General features: G+C 48.0%; 5 protein-coding genes; 2 read left to right on the top strand and 3 right to left on the bottom strand.

Annotated features, from left to right (window-relative positions):
• Positions 1-248: 248 nt before the first annotated feature.
• On the bottom strand, positions 249-2,300 carry GSTUM_00005280001 (uncharacterized protein). XM_002837382.2 has 4 exons: positions 1,745-2,300; positions 1,470-1,641; positions 561-1,378; positions 249-489 (listed from the first exon to the last, which is right to left on the bottom strand). Exons 1-4 carry the CDS (start codon positions 1,994-1,996, stop codon positions 394-396), a joined length of 1,338 nt encoding a protein of 445 aa, XP_002837428.1. The 5' UTR covers positions 1,997-2,300; the 3' UTR covers positions 249-393.
• Position 2,301: 1 nt separating this feature from the next.
• Positions 2,302-5,022, top strand: GSTUM_00005279001 (uncharacterized protein). XM_002837381.2 has 7 exons: positions 2,302-2,491; positions 2,560-2,616; positions 2,692-2,940; positions 3,001-3,492; positions 3,561-3,759; positions 3,826-4,349; positions 4,413-5,022. The coding sequence occupies exons 1-7, from the start codon at positions 2,483-2,485 to the stop codon at positions 4,812-4,814; spliced, it is 1,932 nt and encodes a 643-aa protein (XP_002837427.1). The 5' UTR covers positions 2,302-2,482; the 3' UTR covers positions 4,815-5,022.
• Positions 5,023-6,831: 1,809 nt separating this feature from the next.
• GSTUM_00005278001 (uncharacterized protein) lies at positions 6,832-8,621 on the bottom strand. XM_002837380.2 has 3 exons: positions 8,049-8,621; positions 7,398-7,968; positions 6,832-7,334 (listed from the first exon to the last, which is right to left on the bottom strand). The coding sequence occupies exons 1-3, from the start codon at positions 8,174-8,176 to the stop codon at positions 7,164-7,166; spliced, it is 870 nt and encodes a 289-aa protein (XP_002837426.1). The 5' UTR covers positions 8,177-8,621; the 3' UTR covers positions 6,832-7,163.
• A 2,964-nt stretch (positions 8,622-11,585) lies between these two features.
• Positions 11,586-13,553, bottom strand: GSTUM_00005277001 (uncharacterized protein). XM_002837379.2 has 6 exons: positions 13,388-13,553; positions 13,077-13,315; positions 12,619-13,003; positions 12,147-12,582; positions 12,029-12,064; positions 11,586-11,960 (listed from the first exon to the last, which is right to left on the bottom strand). Exons 1-6 carry the CDS (start codon positions 13,457-13,459, stop codon positions 11,860-11,862), a joined length of 1,269 nt encoding a protein of 422 aa, XP_002837425.1. The 5' UTR covers positions 13,460-13,553; the 3' UTR covers positions 11,586-11,859.
• A 401-nt stretch (positions 13,554-13,954) lies between these two features.
• Positions 13,955-15,823, top strand: GSTUM_00005276001 (uncharacterized protein). XM_002837378.2 is given in 10 exon segments: positions 13,955-14,162; positions 14,219-14,243; positions 14,297-14,497; positions 14,553-14,657; positions 14,710-14,797; positions 14,824-14,832; positions 14,851-14,874; positions 14,893-14,929; positions 14,976-15,087; positions 15,142-15,823. The coding sequence occupies 10 exon segments, from the start codon at positions 14,139-14,141 to the stop codon at positions 15,381-15,383; spliced, it is 867 nt and encodes a 288-aa protein (XP_002837424.1). The 5' UTR covers positions 13,955-14,138; the 3' UTR covers positions 15,384-15,823.
• The last annotated feature ends 421 nt before the right edge of the window (positions 15,824-16,244 follow it).

Raw genomic sequence — 16,244 nt, 5'->3', positions numbered from 1 at the left:
AGGACAAAATCTGAGTGATAAACCCACTGAGTATGATATGATAGATTGATATCACAAATGAAACCACATCCCACCAAAGATATAAAGCAAGGAAACACTTTGATACAAATATTTGTTTGTTTTTGTTCTGATTTTGAACACACGGACGGATCCCGCCCAATCCCTTCCGCCAATCCCCTTTTTGGCCCACCGTATTTCTACCCTACTCTATAACCCAGCCCTCTGCTAATTCGTACCTCTTCAGTCATGACCATATGACGTCATAAGGCGCGTGCTATGTTGAAATGGAAATACCATAGGAAAAAACCTGGGGTTTTTTTTTTGATTGATTGTTTGATTTTTTTTTGTTTTCTGGTAGGATACTGGGCCATTGCTTTAATTGCTAGTTGGTACTCAGATCTTCAGTCCCAGGTCCCCAGCGTACGGCAGGAGATATGTGTCGCCAACAGCGACGAATGTGGCCTTTGAATCGAGGAGCTTCTTACCAACCTGTGCAAGCATCAAAGTTAGTTAGTTAGCAACAAGGATATAAAAGGGGTAACAAATCGCGGAGGACATACAGCCTTGACTGCCTCAACAGTAACACCATCGAGAGCCTTGACAACACCCTCAACCTGCGGTGCCTCTCCCCTAGCAATGACAGCCTGTCCAACGGCTTCTAGACCAGCACTCCTGTCTTCTGCGGCGGCAAGGACGTCGAACTTCGCGAGGGCAATGGCCCTCTTGACATCCTCGGGCTTGGCCTCTCCCAGACTCTTGATAGCGCTCACAACATTACCCCCGGCCTGAGTCACTGCAGATCCAGAGCCCTCGATGGTGATGTACAGGAGACCGGTGTCAGTGTATGCAACGTGCTTGGCGACGGCAGTGGTGTGAGGGGTCTCAGAAATTGCTTGGGACAAGAGTGACATTCCGGCGTTCCATTTGGTAGAGGCCTCTCCACCGAGTAGGTATGCCAGAACAGTATACTCTGCTTTGAAAGATGGAGGGCTGGAACTACCAGGGAAGGCAATGACTATGGCATTGCCGTGTGGCGAGAATAGGCGGTTCTCACCTCCGTAGTATTTAGCGGGAGCCATGACTGGTCCAGTTCCAGAGGGGAGTTCCTTGAAGAACTCGGCTGTCCACCTCTCAAGATCCAGTTGAGGAGCACCGGAGGCAACAACTGCGATATTGCCCTTGTTATACACCTCTTTAGAGTACTCGGTAATGCTCTTGCTGGTGAGGTATTTATTGGTCAGTGCTAAGCGGCTAGAGCCAAGTCCCTTGTGAAATGCGACGCTGTGCGCCGCCTCAAGAGCGAGAGCTGCTGGGGTATGGTGGAGTTTCTCGACCTCGAAGTTCAAAGTGGAGGCGACTTGTTCGTTAAACTCGTAGGCTGTTGATCCGACAGTCAGAACATATGCATAATAAATTGATAATCAGGTGCGAATTGGAAACAACAAATTGCATAAAGTAGGGCGGCGTACGATTGTATTTGGTATGGATGAGAACATCAGCAAGTGCCTCGACAAAGTATGGAAGATCTTCCCGGAGAAATTTCGCACGGAGAACAATATTTTCTCGGGAAAGCGTAGAACCAAGCGAACCACCGAGTAATTCGGTTTCCCTCTGAAGACGAAGGGCGGATCGCCTTGAGTTCTGTTAATTTATTTTGAAGAGTCAGTTTCATAAATTCGAGTACGAGTACATATAAGCTACGGCTGTGTTGGCTATCAAGATCAAACGGCTTGGATCATTGTACCTTGAATGCGAATTTTTCTAATCCGTGGGCCAATCCGGGAGAGGTCTCATATCGGCTTCCACCTCTCGAAACCACAGCTAAAGTAGTGGTTGGGCCACCATCATCTCTTGACGCAACCGTGATACCCGCTGATTTGCCGACCCTGTAGTGGAAGGGATTGGAAGCGGCAGTGGCGGCCAAGCCACGGTGAGAAGGAGCGGCTCTCGCAAGCAATTGGGATGGACCCCGGGAGAGGGTGCTGCGGGCAAGCATTTGTCGAAGAATACGGGGAGGGTGAGAGGAGTTTCTTAATGCTCGGTGAAGGAAATCGGATGGTGGAAGGCGGGCAGGCACCGTTGGGGTGGAAGGGATGAAGTTAAGAAACTCGAGAGAGATCTGAATCACGAGAAGGAAACGGGACGAATGAGAGCCACTGAATTGAAGATTTTCCCCGAAGTGGGGGGGGGTAAGTAGAATCCTTTGTCCAGGCGTAGTGTTCGGCACGTCCCAGGAAGACTTGGCATAACGGCGGCTGTCTTGCGGAGCCGCCCTTGCACTTCTCGAAAATTCGCGTTTAGCAAAAACTGTATGTTATGGGAAGGAAAAAAGTTGCCCTCTCCCACTACCTATACTCAGAAAAACAAATTCTATGCTCACCGACCCCTCTCCTCTATGACTCCTCACTATATCGGCCTATTTCACACTCCATAGCATCATTAACCCCCTCCATTCTTCAGCTCCCTTTCAACAACTGATGTCATGTCGCAGGTGACTATTCCATCCCCGATTCTCCTCATCAGAGCCTCTTCCCGTCCGCTGACTCTTAATTCTTGTAGAATGCAGCAGAGCTCTGCGTCCTTTTGGTCAGAGATATCTACGGCGAGGTCTCTTCGGTTTGTAATATCCTTAACATCTCATTCACAGTACTCCGGGCCCCACGATTGACTAACTAACCGTTGCTCTGACAGCGGGTGGTGTCTGTTCTTCTCGAGTTGGGTCGACTTTCTGTTACTCAACTAGTTCGCCAACTCAAACTTCCAGAGAAGATAGTCAAGCAAACCCTAGCGGTCCTCATTCAGCAGCATCTAGTCGTCCATTTTGCCCATCTCGAAACTGGGCAGGAGGTGGTGTATTACGAGTGTGAATGGACACAGGTTTATGAGCTCCTCCGCGCTGGTAGGATCATTCGGGCTGTTGAAGAACGGTTCGGTAGCAATGTATTTATCATACCACTCTAATGCACTATCCAAGACTGACGAATATTCTCTTCATCATAGGGCGCACTGATTGTCAGCAACCTGCTTCAATTGGGCCATGCTCGCGTCAGTGATTTCCTTGCTGCCTATGGGACATCTACCAAAAAGTCCAAAGCAACGGTGAATGGCAAACCGAACGCACCGACGATAGAAGATGACTCATCTATCACTTCAGTAGAAATCTTGAAATCAGTCATGGCGGACATGATGAAGGAACGGTTTCTGGTGCAGGTCCAGGAGCATCACATGCACATTCAAACAGATACCCGGAACACCTTGCGAGCACAATTGACATCTCAGTTGAGGAAGTCTCATCTCTCCGAGAATAAGTTGGGGAAGGAAGTAGACAGACAAATGAAAATTAAAGTGAAGGAACTAGCGGACGGCGATACTTCACAACACGCCGGTATGAAAAGAAAAGCTACTCCTACATCAAAACCGAGGTCGAAAAAACGTCAAAAGGTTTCAATCTATGACTTGATTGAGCAAGAAGAAGAGGAATGGGAAATCAATGTTCGTGGACCCGGTCAGGATATGAACTCAGAACATAAATACTAATTTGCTTTCTTTGGGCCCAATAGGAAAACATTGTTCTTCGAATAAATCACGAAAAGTTCTTAGTTCTGTTCCGAAATGCCGAACTAGTTTCTTTGGCTGAAAGTCGACACGGAAAGGTCAGCTCTCAGGTGTACGCCGAGCTTCTAAAACGGCTCGAAGAGAAATACCTTCGATGCCATGAGCCATATCCCGGTGGCGATGAAGAGGACGATACTAAAAAAGGTAAGTTATAAACATCCATGTCTATGAGAGTTACGACTTAAAGACTTGGTTCTAATATCTTGGTAGGAATCAAGCTAAGTGTTCTTGAGTTATCAAAAACGTTTAGCAAAGATATCGACTTGGAAAATTCGATTGTAACTGCCCCCCGGCTACCCAAAAAGAAAACGAGGAAACGAGGCTACTCGGATGATGAGGATGAAGACAAGCCCTGCCCCAATGGCTACGGGAAAAGGGTCAATGGGAAGGGCAAACGTCGACAAAGTAGTAGTGAGGATGACGACGATGATGATATTTCAGACACAGAGGAACTTTACGACGATGACGAGGAGGGAATTGACGCCGAGAATCGAAAAAAAAAAATTCGCATGGAATTACTAAAGCAGCACATGCAACTTCTCGCAGAAGACTCTTGGAAGTTTGTCCGATTAGAAAGTAACCGCGGTTTGGGTGAATGGAGCATCAATTACAAGGAGTTGGGTAAGCTCATGAGGCATATCGAACTGGAGAAAGTGGTAGAAGAGACATTTGGGGAAATGGGCTTGAGATTGCTCCGAATCATCAAGGATAAAGGGAAATTAGAGGAGAAACAGGTTCGTCTCATCCCATTCCTCGAAAATGGCAACTTGTTTCTAGCGCTCATGGGTCACTCCTAGATTGCTAGTATCGCACTCCTCAAGCAAAAAGAAATCCGCTCAATCCTCACAGGGCTTCAAGAAAGCGGCTACCTCCACCTCCAGGAAGTTCCCAAAACAAGCATCCCCCAGATATCACGGACATACTTCCTCTGGTTCCATGATCCAGACCGCGCGATCCAATCTCTTGTCACAGACACTTACAAGGCCATGTCGAGAGCCATCCAGCGCACAAACGTCGAACGAGCCAAGCGCGCTTCACTGCTGGAGAAATGGGAACGTTCTGATGTGCAGGCGAACGTGGAGGAATACCTTACCACGTCGGAGAAGCGCGAATTAGAGATTTGGTTATCGAGGGAGGAGAAGCTCCTGGGTCAATTGATGAGACTGGATAGAACGATGATGATATTGAGAGACTTTTAGATATGAAAGATTCCTTTTATTATAATTTCAATGGCGTTTGTGAGGAAGAGAAAAATCTGACTGACACGAGGAAGAGCGAGACATCGTTATGGGAGGGTAGGAGCAGTCGAGAAGGGGGGGGGTGGCTAATAGTGTCACTGTATTATATCGCACAGCTATGCTATTGTACTGCGTCCAAATAATACCAGTAATCATTCACCAAATAAAAGCTACTCACCGACCCGATAACCTTGAAGCCGCCCAAGTATGAGAAATTGTACCCGTCCAGTTATGGTAACCCTCACGTTCCCATCCAACACAATACCAAGAACCAGGAGTGCGTGGTCGAGAAACTCTAAAATGGCATACCGGTACTCGAGTACAGTACAGTACACACAATACACGAGCACAAGTACGGGTAACCCACTGATAAGGGACTTGAGCTTCATGTATAGCATCGGTATCATACTTTGTATCATATCATACCGGCCCATTCCCCGGATCCCCTCACCTCGCACCACCGCACCCAAGCCCGGAAACCAAAAACCTAAAAACCGAAACTTTTTTTTAAAAAAAAACTCTAAGCGAGTGGAGAGATATCAGGGTCGGTTAGTCCTACCTAGACCAATAACTCTAATCCGACAATATGCGGAGACTCTATCCCACCCAAGTTAATTTATCCATCCACCACAAATGCCCATCACAGGTGCTCAGGTACTCGTACCACCCCGCACTCGATCGATAAGAAAATCGAGCGAGTGAGAATCCATGTCCAACTCCATTCCCACCACCCCACAGCAACAGTTATGTGTGTGTGTGGGGGGGGGGGGTTAAGCAGAATTCGTTAAATTATATGTTCTCGTACACAATGCCTCAGCTCGCTGAGGTAAAAAAAAAAAAGGGGGGGGGGGAAGTGAGTACGATACAAGTATTTCCGACAAAGAGAACACAGTAAGATGGGTCAAGTGAATTTTCATATGGGCCCTAAGACATACACACGTGAAGAAAGGTTATGGGAGGAAGGAGGAAAAATGGTGGTGGTGGTAATTGAGGTATAATACTCTGAAATATCATAACTTTTTGTTGCTATACCTTTGCGCAGTACCGCACGAGTACAGTACAGTACAGTACAGTTCCAAAGTAGTTAGTGAGAAAAGAAAACGCGTGGGAAAAGAAAAAGTAAGCAAGGGAGCAAGCTATAATATCCAAGCGATAATACAAGTACAGTACAATAACACCCCTATTTTTCAGGCACGGTTGGAGTATTATATATCATGATAATTATCAGCCCAGGATATTAAGGACAGTTATGCATACAGCGCAGTACTGTAAGTAACCCTGCACAGCAGGGCAAGGCAGGGCAGGGGGCATTGTATCAAGTATATAGCACCGCGCATATATCACCCTCCAATCTTTCATATGACCCACTTACTTAGCATCCGGCGAGAGCCACCCGCAGATCATTTTTTTCTTTCTTTCTTTTTTCTTTTGTTATTATACGGTGAATACCATCATACGTCGAAATAAGAAGCGAGAGAGAGAGAGAGAGCGTGAAATAAATTCCCGGGCAGGAAAAAGGTGATACAAGTAATGGGGCAACTGCCGTGCTGAAAGTCAGTGAAGGAAGAAAGAAAGAAAGAAGGGACCTTGAAATCAACCACCGCTCACCAGCTATAAATCCCCCTACACGAGTACTCGTACAGTGACAGGACGGGATAATATAATATCGGCGGACTGTTTGTGTGTTACTCGTAATTGCCTGCTGCTGCCAATTCTGTCAAGTGTTGCAGAATGGGTGAAATGGGGGTTACGAGGTGGTGACCTCCGGTGGGTGGTGGTTAAGGTTGTTGTGAAGCTGAATTTCGAATTTGTTGAATCTGTTGAATTTGAGGTTGTTCCAGATCACTCGGTCATTCACTTGGTGGACTGGGGGTATAATGATGCTCGACAGACCAGGCATGCAATTTCCGTCCACTAACACGGCTATAAAAAATTAGAAAAGAAATGGTCAAGTGTCCCCTTTTCCACCACTACCCCATCTATTTATCTATACTTCTATTATTCGAGTACGGTACAATACGGGGAATGTTTTTCAATACGATGTTCCCAGCCCGTCCAAGCAAAGCAAATGGGATTATGATATATTTAAGATATACAAGAATTGATATATATGTATAAAGGAATTTCTCAGAAAGCCCTCTTTTGACGGGCAGGGGTCTCCGCCTCGTCCTTTTGCTCTTTCTCCCTGCCAGTGCACTATCAAAGGGTAGTTTTGGCCCGGGCCAATTGGAGAAAGAAAGAGAAAAGAGAAAACCACCCAAACTCCATCCCCTACTAGCGGGAACTGGCCAACCACGTCAACGTCGCGACCTAAGAGGGAGGCGGAACATTCTCCACAAACTGTCCGATAACGTTTCCGGTATCGTAGTTGCAAGTGAGGAATTTACCGGGTGTCCCATTGGCTCCATTGCATTCCTTGATACCACAGCCCATCTTCTTGGCGTTCTTCCAGACCATCTGCGTGAAGTGACCGGTTGCGGACTATATATACATCCATCGTTAGCATCTCTCATTATATCATAAAATGTGGGGTGGGACACATACGCTGAATTGACCAGCGGAATAATTGTACTGGCTCTGCTCATCGTACCACGCCTGAATAGCAGCTGCGGGACTGGTGTACCCAGCAGCGAGGTTCTCGCCATAGGGACCACCAGAGTGCTTGAACTGGCAGGTGCCAGAAACGCCCGAAGCGAAATCAGCCAGGGTCGAGTCATAGACTAGCGCTGGGACACCATGGAGGGCTCGCTTGCTATTGTGCGCTGATAGGCACTCGTCTTCGAAGGAGCCTGAGGCCAGGGCAGAAGGAGCAGTTGGCGCAGGAGCAGCAGATGAAGTAGTTGGCTTTGCTGGTGGGGTGGTGACGACTACAGCTTCCAACGTGGTTGATGGAATGGAAGTGGGAGTGGGAGTGGGAGAAGTGACGACCGGTGGTGATGGTGGCGTCGTCTCCGGCACTGAGCTCGGGGAGGCGGGACGGGGACGGCGGGACTTGGTAAAGGTGTAGTATTTGGTGTATTCGTGCGCTGGGCCTGGCGCGTTGTTGCCATTTACTTGGACAGGGTCAACAGGTGTCGGTGATGGTGAGGGCCCTGCGGTCACATATTGTGTCGTACTATATCCAATTGATCTCAAGTCAGTCATTGATATCCCATGATTGACGGGAAAGAAAGGAACTATCGGGTGTGAGCATACAGAACGGTAGTACATTCGGTGACAACCTCAACAGCTTCATCCCTTTTCTGGTTGCCGCCACGGAACGGGAATGCAATTGCACTAGCTGCGAAAGCAGCGGAAATAATTGTGGTATAAGCAACACGCATTTTGAGATTATTAGGCACAGCCTTGAAAAGGTATATATATATATATATATATATATAAAGTGGAAGGTTTGTCGTGAGGTTGCTCCTGACAAAGTTGGGATTGACGGCAAGCAGTCGTAAATAGTAAAATCGGTATCCTCTTATTATTGAAACTGTTGGCGATAAAAGCTCAGCCTTTATAAGAGGTCGTAGGAGAATGCTCGACTTGAAACCCAATATTCAGCCCTTGAAAAAAGCTGTTGGTTTTGTTGAAAGGGAAATGTGGTGTATAAGAAAAAGAAAGTTTGAGGGAAAAAATAGACTGGAGAGTGTAAAGTGTACGGGTAAAGACCGACTGGTAACCTTGAAGCAACTTAAAGAGTGATCGCGTTCGAGGTCACGAGAATAGTAGGACAAAAACGAGTTCAACGTTTGCCGCGGTGAATAGAAAGGAAGTGTTCGGAAGGAGAGGGGGGGTGGTGGATGCGATATATAGAATTCAGGCGGTTGGTGAGACTCCCCATGTCATGATGAGGGTTATAAACTGGTAGGACAGGGTGGATTGCCGGACCGGCCGGGCCAGAGCGTGGAAGATTGGGCACGGGGTTACCATAATTTGTTCTTTTTGCTGTCCAACAGTGGAGACTGGGTTTGACTGGGACCACTACCCTCGAAAGAGCAGACTTCCTCGCCCACGGGCGGGTTCCCTTTCCACGCTGGGTGGGAAAGGGAGGTGAGAGAGAGAGAGAAGGGAATGGTGGCTACAGTAAAGTGTTGTTTGAAGGGGTTTTCCATTTCAGGGATCCAGGAGTGTAGAACCGCCCTCATGGACTCAACCTGCATTGTTCGATTGGTGTGTGTGAGCCCGAGCGTTTCCCCCAATGCTTGTCACGAAACAGCGATTAGATAAAGGAGGGAAGACATTTCAAGAGCACGGTACCGCCCGCACAATACAGTACCAGAACGAGTACTGTACTCGTACAGTACAAGCACTTGTGGAAGTGACTAATGTGCACTATTTTGAAGGGTAGCTGTGCTATTACCGTAAATGTATGTCTTGTGTATCCTATTAAATGTGTGTCTTGTGTATCCAACTCGTGCCAAATTTGCTAGCGATGGCAGCGCGCGAAAAGGCGCCAGAAAAGGTCCTCTAAAGTTATTAGCCGACTACAGTACGAGTACTGGTACAATACAAGTACTAGTACAGTGGTAGCACTCGAGTATTCTATTTTGAAAGCTACTCGTAGAATCAACTACCGGCACTACTCGAGTACTGTACCTTCCGAGTGGAATAAGAGTACTAGTACTGTACTGTACACGTACAGGTGAGCCAAACAATCTTGAATCTGAGAACAGCCAAAGAGACAAAGAAGTGTGAACCGGCTCCTTTTGCCCCCCATCTAAACATCATGCATTCATATTTTCACATTCTTGTAGAAACTCAAAAGTGCCCTTGCTACTCACTCAGTGCTGCTCGACTGGATCCTAGGCCCTGATCCTGGTGGCGCGATACTCGAGATTGGCCAGGCTTGGCTGTCAGATCCTGTAACTTGTGCTACCCCTATAAGGAAGTGCACCAGGTACTGAACTCGTACTTGCACCAATCATCCTGTGCTCGTACCTGACAATCCTGATCCAGCCTAGGGTATTACAGGTATACCCGTGCCGGCACTTGAGCACTCGAGAGCGCCAGTACTCGAGTACTCGTAGTGAGTGACAAGAACGCCCCCCCCCTTCTCAACACCATGCTTCCGAATCCCCCTTCTCCAGCCAGACCCGCTTTCACAGTGGCCGTGTGCATCACGAGGTTGCTGAATAATAACGTAGACATATCGAACGACTGCTGTGCTAGAGCGTACTGTACTAGCGGCGACCTGCCACCAAATCCCCGCATCCCATCCCACTCACCCACCCTTCATCCCGTATCACATCGAACATTCTTGGACCCATTGCCTCTTCACTTTCCTCCCTTCCCACTAAGATCCATCATCATCATTATTGGAAAGCTTTATCCACCCCCTCCACCTTAACTCAATCCAAAAGGGCGGGAACAAAATTTAACAATCCAATCCATAACCCGGTATGACACCTCCCACTCTCCATCCCCGCCCCAAAACTCCGTCCAACGATCCTGCCACCCTGACCCGAAATTCGCTTTGTACCACCATGGCCACGGCCACGACAGCAGCAACGACAACAAAGAGCGGAAGATATGGTAATGTCCGGGTACCATACTTGCATAGTATGGTAGAAGTACCGTACTGTGCTCTGTACTAGTACTTGTATAATGAATGAATAAATAAGAAACAACAGGATAGCATTACGAGTGCAGTCCAACGACTGCTTACGAGGCCACCTAAATCTCCCCCCTACCGCACCTCCCGAGTACTCGTACTTTGCCCCCAGCACGATACTGACTGTGCCAGTACGAGTACTCGAGCACAAGTGCAGCAGGGAGAATACGTACTCGAACGGTACTCTGGCCGATAGGAAAGATTGGCAGGAGAGGGGGGCTCAATTTGTTTGAAGCAGTTGTCATTTCCCGATTCCTGGGGGCCGGAAGAGTGCTATCTCTACCGCCCGTTCGCTTGCTCCCTGGGCTGAGAAAGGGCAGAGCTGGGGAATGAGTGCATGAAGATACGAGTTCTCCCTCCTCTCATTCCTTCTTCCCTCCCTCCCTTCCTTCCTTTCTGTGCCGTTCTTTACTCGAGTATATTGCGTCTCTTCCCTCACGCTAATCCGATTCGTACCCGTGGCTGTCTCCGTATCGTGGATCCGGATTACTTGCATGGTTGGCTACAAGTACCCAATCCGGCATCCCAAGCCAACTCTGGTTTGTTTCGATTCATTCCGTTCCCTTCTCCTATTATATTATATCATATTATTGTTATCATCATAATATTATTGAGAAGAAGGTCGTCGGTTTGTCTGTTCTCTAACTTGCTCAAAAAAAAAAAAAAAATCCCGACACCACGATAGGGGTCCGGATTAGTTCTCCCACTGTGAGAGAGGCAGGGTTCGTGGCTGAAAGAAGGAAAGTGGGCTACGGGAAATCGCATGAAAGGGGAAGAAAAAAGGAAAAAAAGGCTTTGAGAAATTCTAGCACTGACGACCCTTTCGAAATCGATGCTGTAACAATGTTCCCTTTCTCTTCTCTCTTTGATTGATGGTTCAGAATTCGGAAGGTTCCTTTCCTTCCTTCCCCCCGTCCCCCTTTCATGTTGGGGTGGGGAGGGGGAATGCTCGCGTCCAAAGGAACTGACCTTATGGCCGGGATTTTGAAACTTCTACCCGTACAAGTACTGTCGGTCCACCTGCTAGGCCTATGGTTATGGAGTTTGTTTGTACTTTTTGCCTTGAGAATGCTTCAGTATGCCGGTGCCAATGCCCATGGCGAGATATCAATACGAGAATAAGATTATTATTATTACCCGCCAAATTATGGCTCGGGAGTTGTGTGCGAGTACAAGTACGATATGCTACGGTGCAGGATGGTATCTTGATATATACAAGTACTAGTATGAGGACGGCACGGAGGTCTGTCCAGATATGCAGACCCTTCTCTGTGACTGAGGGCCCTAGTGGTGGTGTCAAGAGATTTGTCGTCGTCATCTCCTCTCTGGTTTGCCTCCTTCCTCCACATCCCCCCCTTTTGCAGTATGCAGTATGCTGTTCCACCTCTCGCTCAAAGTCCACCGCTTCACCTACGAAACGATGCCGGTGAAGACTAAGGCTGCGACTCCTACCATTCCCGTCCCCCCAACCAGATATGCTGTCTGCCTTCCGGCCCACCAGTACAGGGTGCCTGCATAACATCGGTATCAGTCATCAAAACGACGTGCCAATAACATCTTCAACGCGGGGTAGACTTACAAAACAAGATCGGACCAGTAGCTCTTCCAATCTGACCTATCAATTGGTTTTATGTTGATTAGCGCTATTCCGTCGAGAAGGAGCTGGGCGAAGAGAAGGAGAAACAAAACAAACTTACCAGCAGATCTAAAACTACCAAGTGCCCGTCCTCTATCCTTCTCACCCGTTTTGAAACTGACTAATGCGGTGAGGCTAGTCACTACACAGGCACTCGTTACCGCGAGGAATGCTGCGGCAACGTATAGCTGTGATTGGGTGTTGACTCTACTGAGAAGGAAGAAGCTGATACCAGCACTCGCTAGCCCGGTCTTTACAACTAAAATTGGTGGGTATTTCCTAACAAATGAGCCCTGGAGAGCTGAGGCCAGAAGGCCGACAAATCCGAGAAGCTTGCCAGAATCCGCGGAGGTGTAATTGAACAAGTCAAAGGTCATGAATGGTAGGGAGAACTCCATTCCGGAGAATATAAGGAGAAACAAGAAGTGTGTAAGGTTCAAGAGAAAGATGCTCGACCCCTCTGGTGATCCTTCTGACTTCTTTTTATCCCCAGTCCCCTTTCCAGACTTGTTCTCCCGCTCTGGTTGCTCAACCTTGCTGGGCTCTTCATTCAGAGGGCGGGTCTCCGGTAGCTTCCAGTACAAAAACGCCGTCTCTACTACCAAAAGTACCAACGAGAACACAGCTGCGGCTGCGAAAGGGTTCTCCAATGAGATTGTCTTGGAGGCAAGGAACGCTCCCAACAAAGGCCCAAAGGTAAAGGCAATTGAAAATGCAGCACCCACCAACGCCAGAGTTGCACCACGAGTTTCTGGGGTGGAGACGTCAGTGGCAATAGCAATAGCTAGCTGTACATTTCCCTCCGATAGACCACCAACTACACGAGAAGCCAGGAATGTCGGGAAATCAGTTGCGACGACCCAAAGTAGAACGGAGACTATGTTTCCAATCATGGAATACAATAGAGCTGTTCGGCGCCTGCGATTAAGTATGTAAACATTAGCATTATACACACCGCAAACGGTATTGAGGCCAGGATGGAGCAGTTTACCCATAGCGGTCGCTGAGAGCACCCAAGAATGGACTAGAGATTGCCTGAAGAAATGAAAATAAAGACCCGAGAGCCCCACCAAGCAGGACTACATCAAAACGGGAGGAGATTGGCCGGTGGAATGAAGCTTTGAAAGTATTTAGGGTCGCGAAAATAGACTCGAGAACTACATTATCAGGCTGCGCACGGTAGAAGGCGAGCAGTCTGGGGAATAAAGGTAAAATTAAAGTAAACGAAAGCTAAACATGTCAGTATAGAAGGTTCCTATCGATAAACAAGTCCAGCATGACACAGGGGGGAAGTGGGCCTACCAAATCGAATATTAATGAGATGAAGAGGATTTTGATGATCGACTTTGCGTACGCGGGTGTCGGCGGCGCCATAGCTAGAGCTGGAAAATCGAACGGCCTATGCAATGCAGGATAAGGGTGACAAGGTGAGGAAGTGCTCGAGTATGAAGAAATGAAATATCAGGCCGGCTGCAGAGAGGACAGGTGTGAGGAGTTCAGGTTGGATTTTTGAATGAGTAAGGAAAAAATAGAAGGGGTGTTTTCCAAAGCCCCTGTTTAGCCGCTCGTTTTGCATTGCATATCGTTCTGCTGGACTAGGCTGGTGAATGTTGTTGTGGCTTTCTTAGTAACAGCATCATAAGGGCTCACTCATTTTTGTCTCACTTGCCCTAGTTGGAACCTGAGGCTTAGAGCCACGTGATTTATTCAGATCTGATATATTATGATATCTTGAGTTGTCTAAAGCTAATCGATCTAATCGTATCGATATTAAACCGATAAGATCAAAAATTCGCCAGACCCGGGCAGCAGCCAACACGGTGGGCAACCTAAAGATTCCCCACTATGATACCTCGGCTGTTTCCCGGTGTCAGAAGTGAAGCTCTCACCCGCGGGCCCATAATCACGTTCTCCGGCCCCCCATCACCACATGTTCTCCCGCTTATCTTTGTGCCCGTTGTTCCTGCTTTTATTTCAAATCCCTTCTCCCAAGTTCTATTGTGTCTCTCAAACCTTTCAAAACAGACAACTTACTACGCAGAATATAGAAGAAATGTCTTCTGCTCAGAGCGATAATGTACGATCCCCCCCCACTTGCCCCACGTGAAACAACAGACTCTAATGTTTCTATAGGTTCTTCATGCCATTGCTGGCGCTGGTAAGGGTTGTCGTTTTCGCGGCGCAGCAAACGACTAATACGACTCGATGTAGGCGGTGGAGTTCTGTCCATGGTTTTGACTTACCCATTAATCACGCTCTCGACCCGCTCACAAGTTGAGTCTAAACGCGCACACTCTACCGTCCTAGACGCTACCCGTCGCATTATCCAACGCGAGGGAATTTCAGGTCTATACGCTGGTCTTGATAGTGCCGTTTTTGGGATCAGTGTTACGAACTTTGTCTACTATTACTGTTTGTCTCGCCGCACAACCACTCACCCGAAATTTCCACTAATTTTACGGCGCAGGGTACGAATGGAGTAGGACCGCCTTCGAAAAAGCTGCTCTCAAGGCCGGAAGGTCTAGAGCTAAGCTCACGACTTTGGAGTCGATGGCTGCTGGAGCGCTTGCGGGTACCACCCCTTCGTTACCGGTTACCTCCGCCGATAAATTAACAAAGTCTAGGTTCCGCAACGGTCTTGATCACAAACCCCATCTGGGTAGTGAATACCCGTATGACTGCTCGTAAGCGCGCCGCCGCCCCGTCCTCCTCGTCTAGCAGTCTACCTACCCTCCAAGACCCCACCGGTCAAGCACCTGCCAAAGCCCCCTCCACTATCTCCACTATCCGTCAACTTTTCCGTGAAGGAGGGGTTGGTCAGTTCTTTGCGGGGGTAATTCCCGCGTTGGTGTTGGTCGTCAATCCCATCCTGCAATACACTATTTTCGAGCAATTGAAGAATATGCTCGAGAGACGTAAGAAGCGATCTGTTACACCTCAGGATGCTTTCTTCTTGGGCGCGTTGGGGAAATTGGTTGCTACCGCCTTGACCTACCCTTACAGTAAGTCCCATAGCCCGTAAAGATGTGATGGGCTGGGCACTAACGATGGGATAGTCACCGTTAAGTCTAGAATGCATGTGGCAGATAAGGGCGAGAAGAAGCACTCCGTGTTTGAGTCGCTTCGAAATATCGTCAACGAGGAGGGTTGGACCGGTCTTTACGGTGGTATTGGGCCGAAGCTCGTCCAGAGTGTTCTCACCGCGGCGTTCCTGTTCGCGTTCAAGGATGCACTTTACGCATTCACCGCCACCACCCTTGCCAATAGGAGGGCTGCTGCTAAGCTCAAGGCTGCTTAAGGGAGGGGACTTAGAATGATACCAATACCAATACTTTTTCTTTTTCCTCCTTCTTTCCGTAGACGAGTGAGAGTGTGTGATCACATCACAGGGGCCGAATACGAATTGGGGCATGCGCGGCGTCTGTATCGTACGTTGAGGAGCTGGGGTGTCACAACGTGCCATTCCAAGGGACTTCCTCCTCCTCTTTGTCGCTGTATAAATTATCTCCTTTATGTTGTACTTGTATGTTGAAATACGGTAGAACCAACTCAACTCGTGCGTCCCGCTGATCCTGATCTTCGTGAACCCTGAAAAGAGTGCATGGGAGGGCTAGGGTTAGTAAGTACTGTGCTCGAGTACTGTACAGGTGCCTTATTACCGGTATTATGATAGTATTATGATACTATCGTACCGGTACCTTTATTACCCCGCTCACAATTACCACAATCCAATCCCGACCAGCAAAATACCGGCTGTCTCTCATACTCGAAGCACGCCTGGGGTGTAAATTATCATACAGTAGTAACACCAATAATTACGTGTACTGTACCCATCTTATTCATACCCTCCCACGCTTGACACCCACGTTACACGAGCCCCTCCCTATCCATCCCTTTACAAGTAGATATCCATCATCACCCAATGATGGGATGAGATGCGAGCGATGGAATTAAAAAATTTTCTTCTTCTACCGGGTGTGGATCCTGAAGTCGGTGGCCGGCTTACTCGAGTACAACATATGTAGGCTGGAGCACTTGGGGTACTTTTGAGAGTGCAATTGTTGTATCTTCAAGCCAATATTGATTGATTCCAACCGAGACTCAGCCGCTTCGCTGGACTCTGGCTTGATTTTTCAGCACGGGGTAGCGGTATCGCACA

This window comes from Tuber melanosporum (assembly GCF_000151645.1).
Source record: "Tuber melanosporum whole genome shotgun sequence assembly, scaffold_19, strain Mel28".
Lineage (NCBI taxonomy): Eukaryota > Fungi > Ascomycota > Pezizomycetes > Pezizales > Tuberaceae > Tuber > Tuber melanosporum.
Note: the sequence above shows the minus strand (reverse complement) of the source record. Positions and strands in the feature narration are given on the sequence as shown.

Bases quoted from the DNA above. Each gene is read 5' to 3' on its own strand.
- GSTUM_00005280001 (XM_002837382.2), bottom strand. From the start codon at position 1,996: ATGCTTGCCCGCAGCACCCTCTCCCGGGGTCCATCCCAATTGCTTGCG. The intron at 1,642-1,744 runs GTACAATGATCC...ATAAATTAACAG, and splicing joins TAGAAAAATTCGCATTCAAG to AACTCAAGGCGATCCGCCCT. The intron at 490-560 runs GTATGTCCTCCG...ATGCTTGCACAG, and splicing joins CTGTTGAGGCAGTCAAGGCT to GTTGGTAAGAAGCTCCTCGA.
- GSTUM_00005278001 (XM_002837380.2), bottom strand. From the start codon at position 8,176: ATGCGTGTTGCTTATACCACAATTATTTCCGCTGCTTTCGCAGCTAGT. The intron at 7,969-8,048 runs GTATGCTCACAC...AATTGGATATAG, and splicing joins ACCGAATGTACTACCGTTCT to TACGACACAATATGTGACCG. The intron at 7,335-7,397 runs GTATGTGTCCCA...ATGTATATATAG, and splicing joins ATTCCGCTGGTCAATTCAGC to TCCGCAACCGGTCACTTCAC.
- GSTUM_00005277001 (XM_002837379.2), bottom strand. From the start codon at position 13,459: ATGGCGCCGCCGACACCCGCGTACGCAAAGTCGATCATCAAAATCCTC. The intron at 13,316-13,387 runs GTAGGCCCACTT...TGACATGTTTAG, and splicing joins TCTCATTAATATTCGATTTG to CTTTCGTTTACTTTAATTTT. The intron at 12,583-12,618 runs GTTGAGCAACCA...AAGTCTGGAAAG, and splicing joins TGAATGAAGAGCCCAGCAAG to GGGACTGGGGATAAAAAGAA.
- GSTUM_00005279001 (XM_002837381.2), top strand. The intron at 2,617-2,691 runs GTTTGTAATATC...TTGCTCTGACAG, and splicing joins TCTACGGCGAGGTCTCTTCG to CGGGTGGTGTCTGTTCTTCT. The intron at 4,350-4,412 runs GTTCGTCTCATC...GGTCACTCCTAG, and splicing joins GGAAATTAGAGGAGAAACAG to ATTGCTAGTATCGCACTCCT.
- GSTUM_00005276001 (XM_002837378.2), top strand. From the start codon at position 14,139: ATGTCTTCTGCTCAGAGCGATAAT. The intron at 14,498-14,552 runs GTTTGTCTCGCC...TTTACGGCGCAG, and splicing joins GAACTTTGTCTACTATTACT to GGTACGAATGGAGTAGGACC. The intron at 14,930-14,975 runs GTTGGTGTTGGT...ACTATTTTCGAG, and splicing joins TTTGCGGGGGTAATTCCCGC to CAATTGAAGAATATGCTCGA.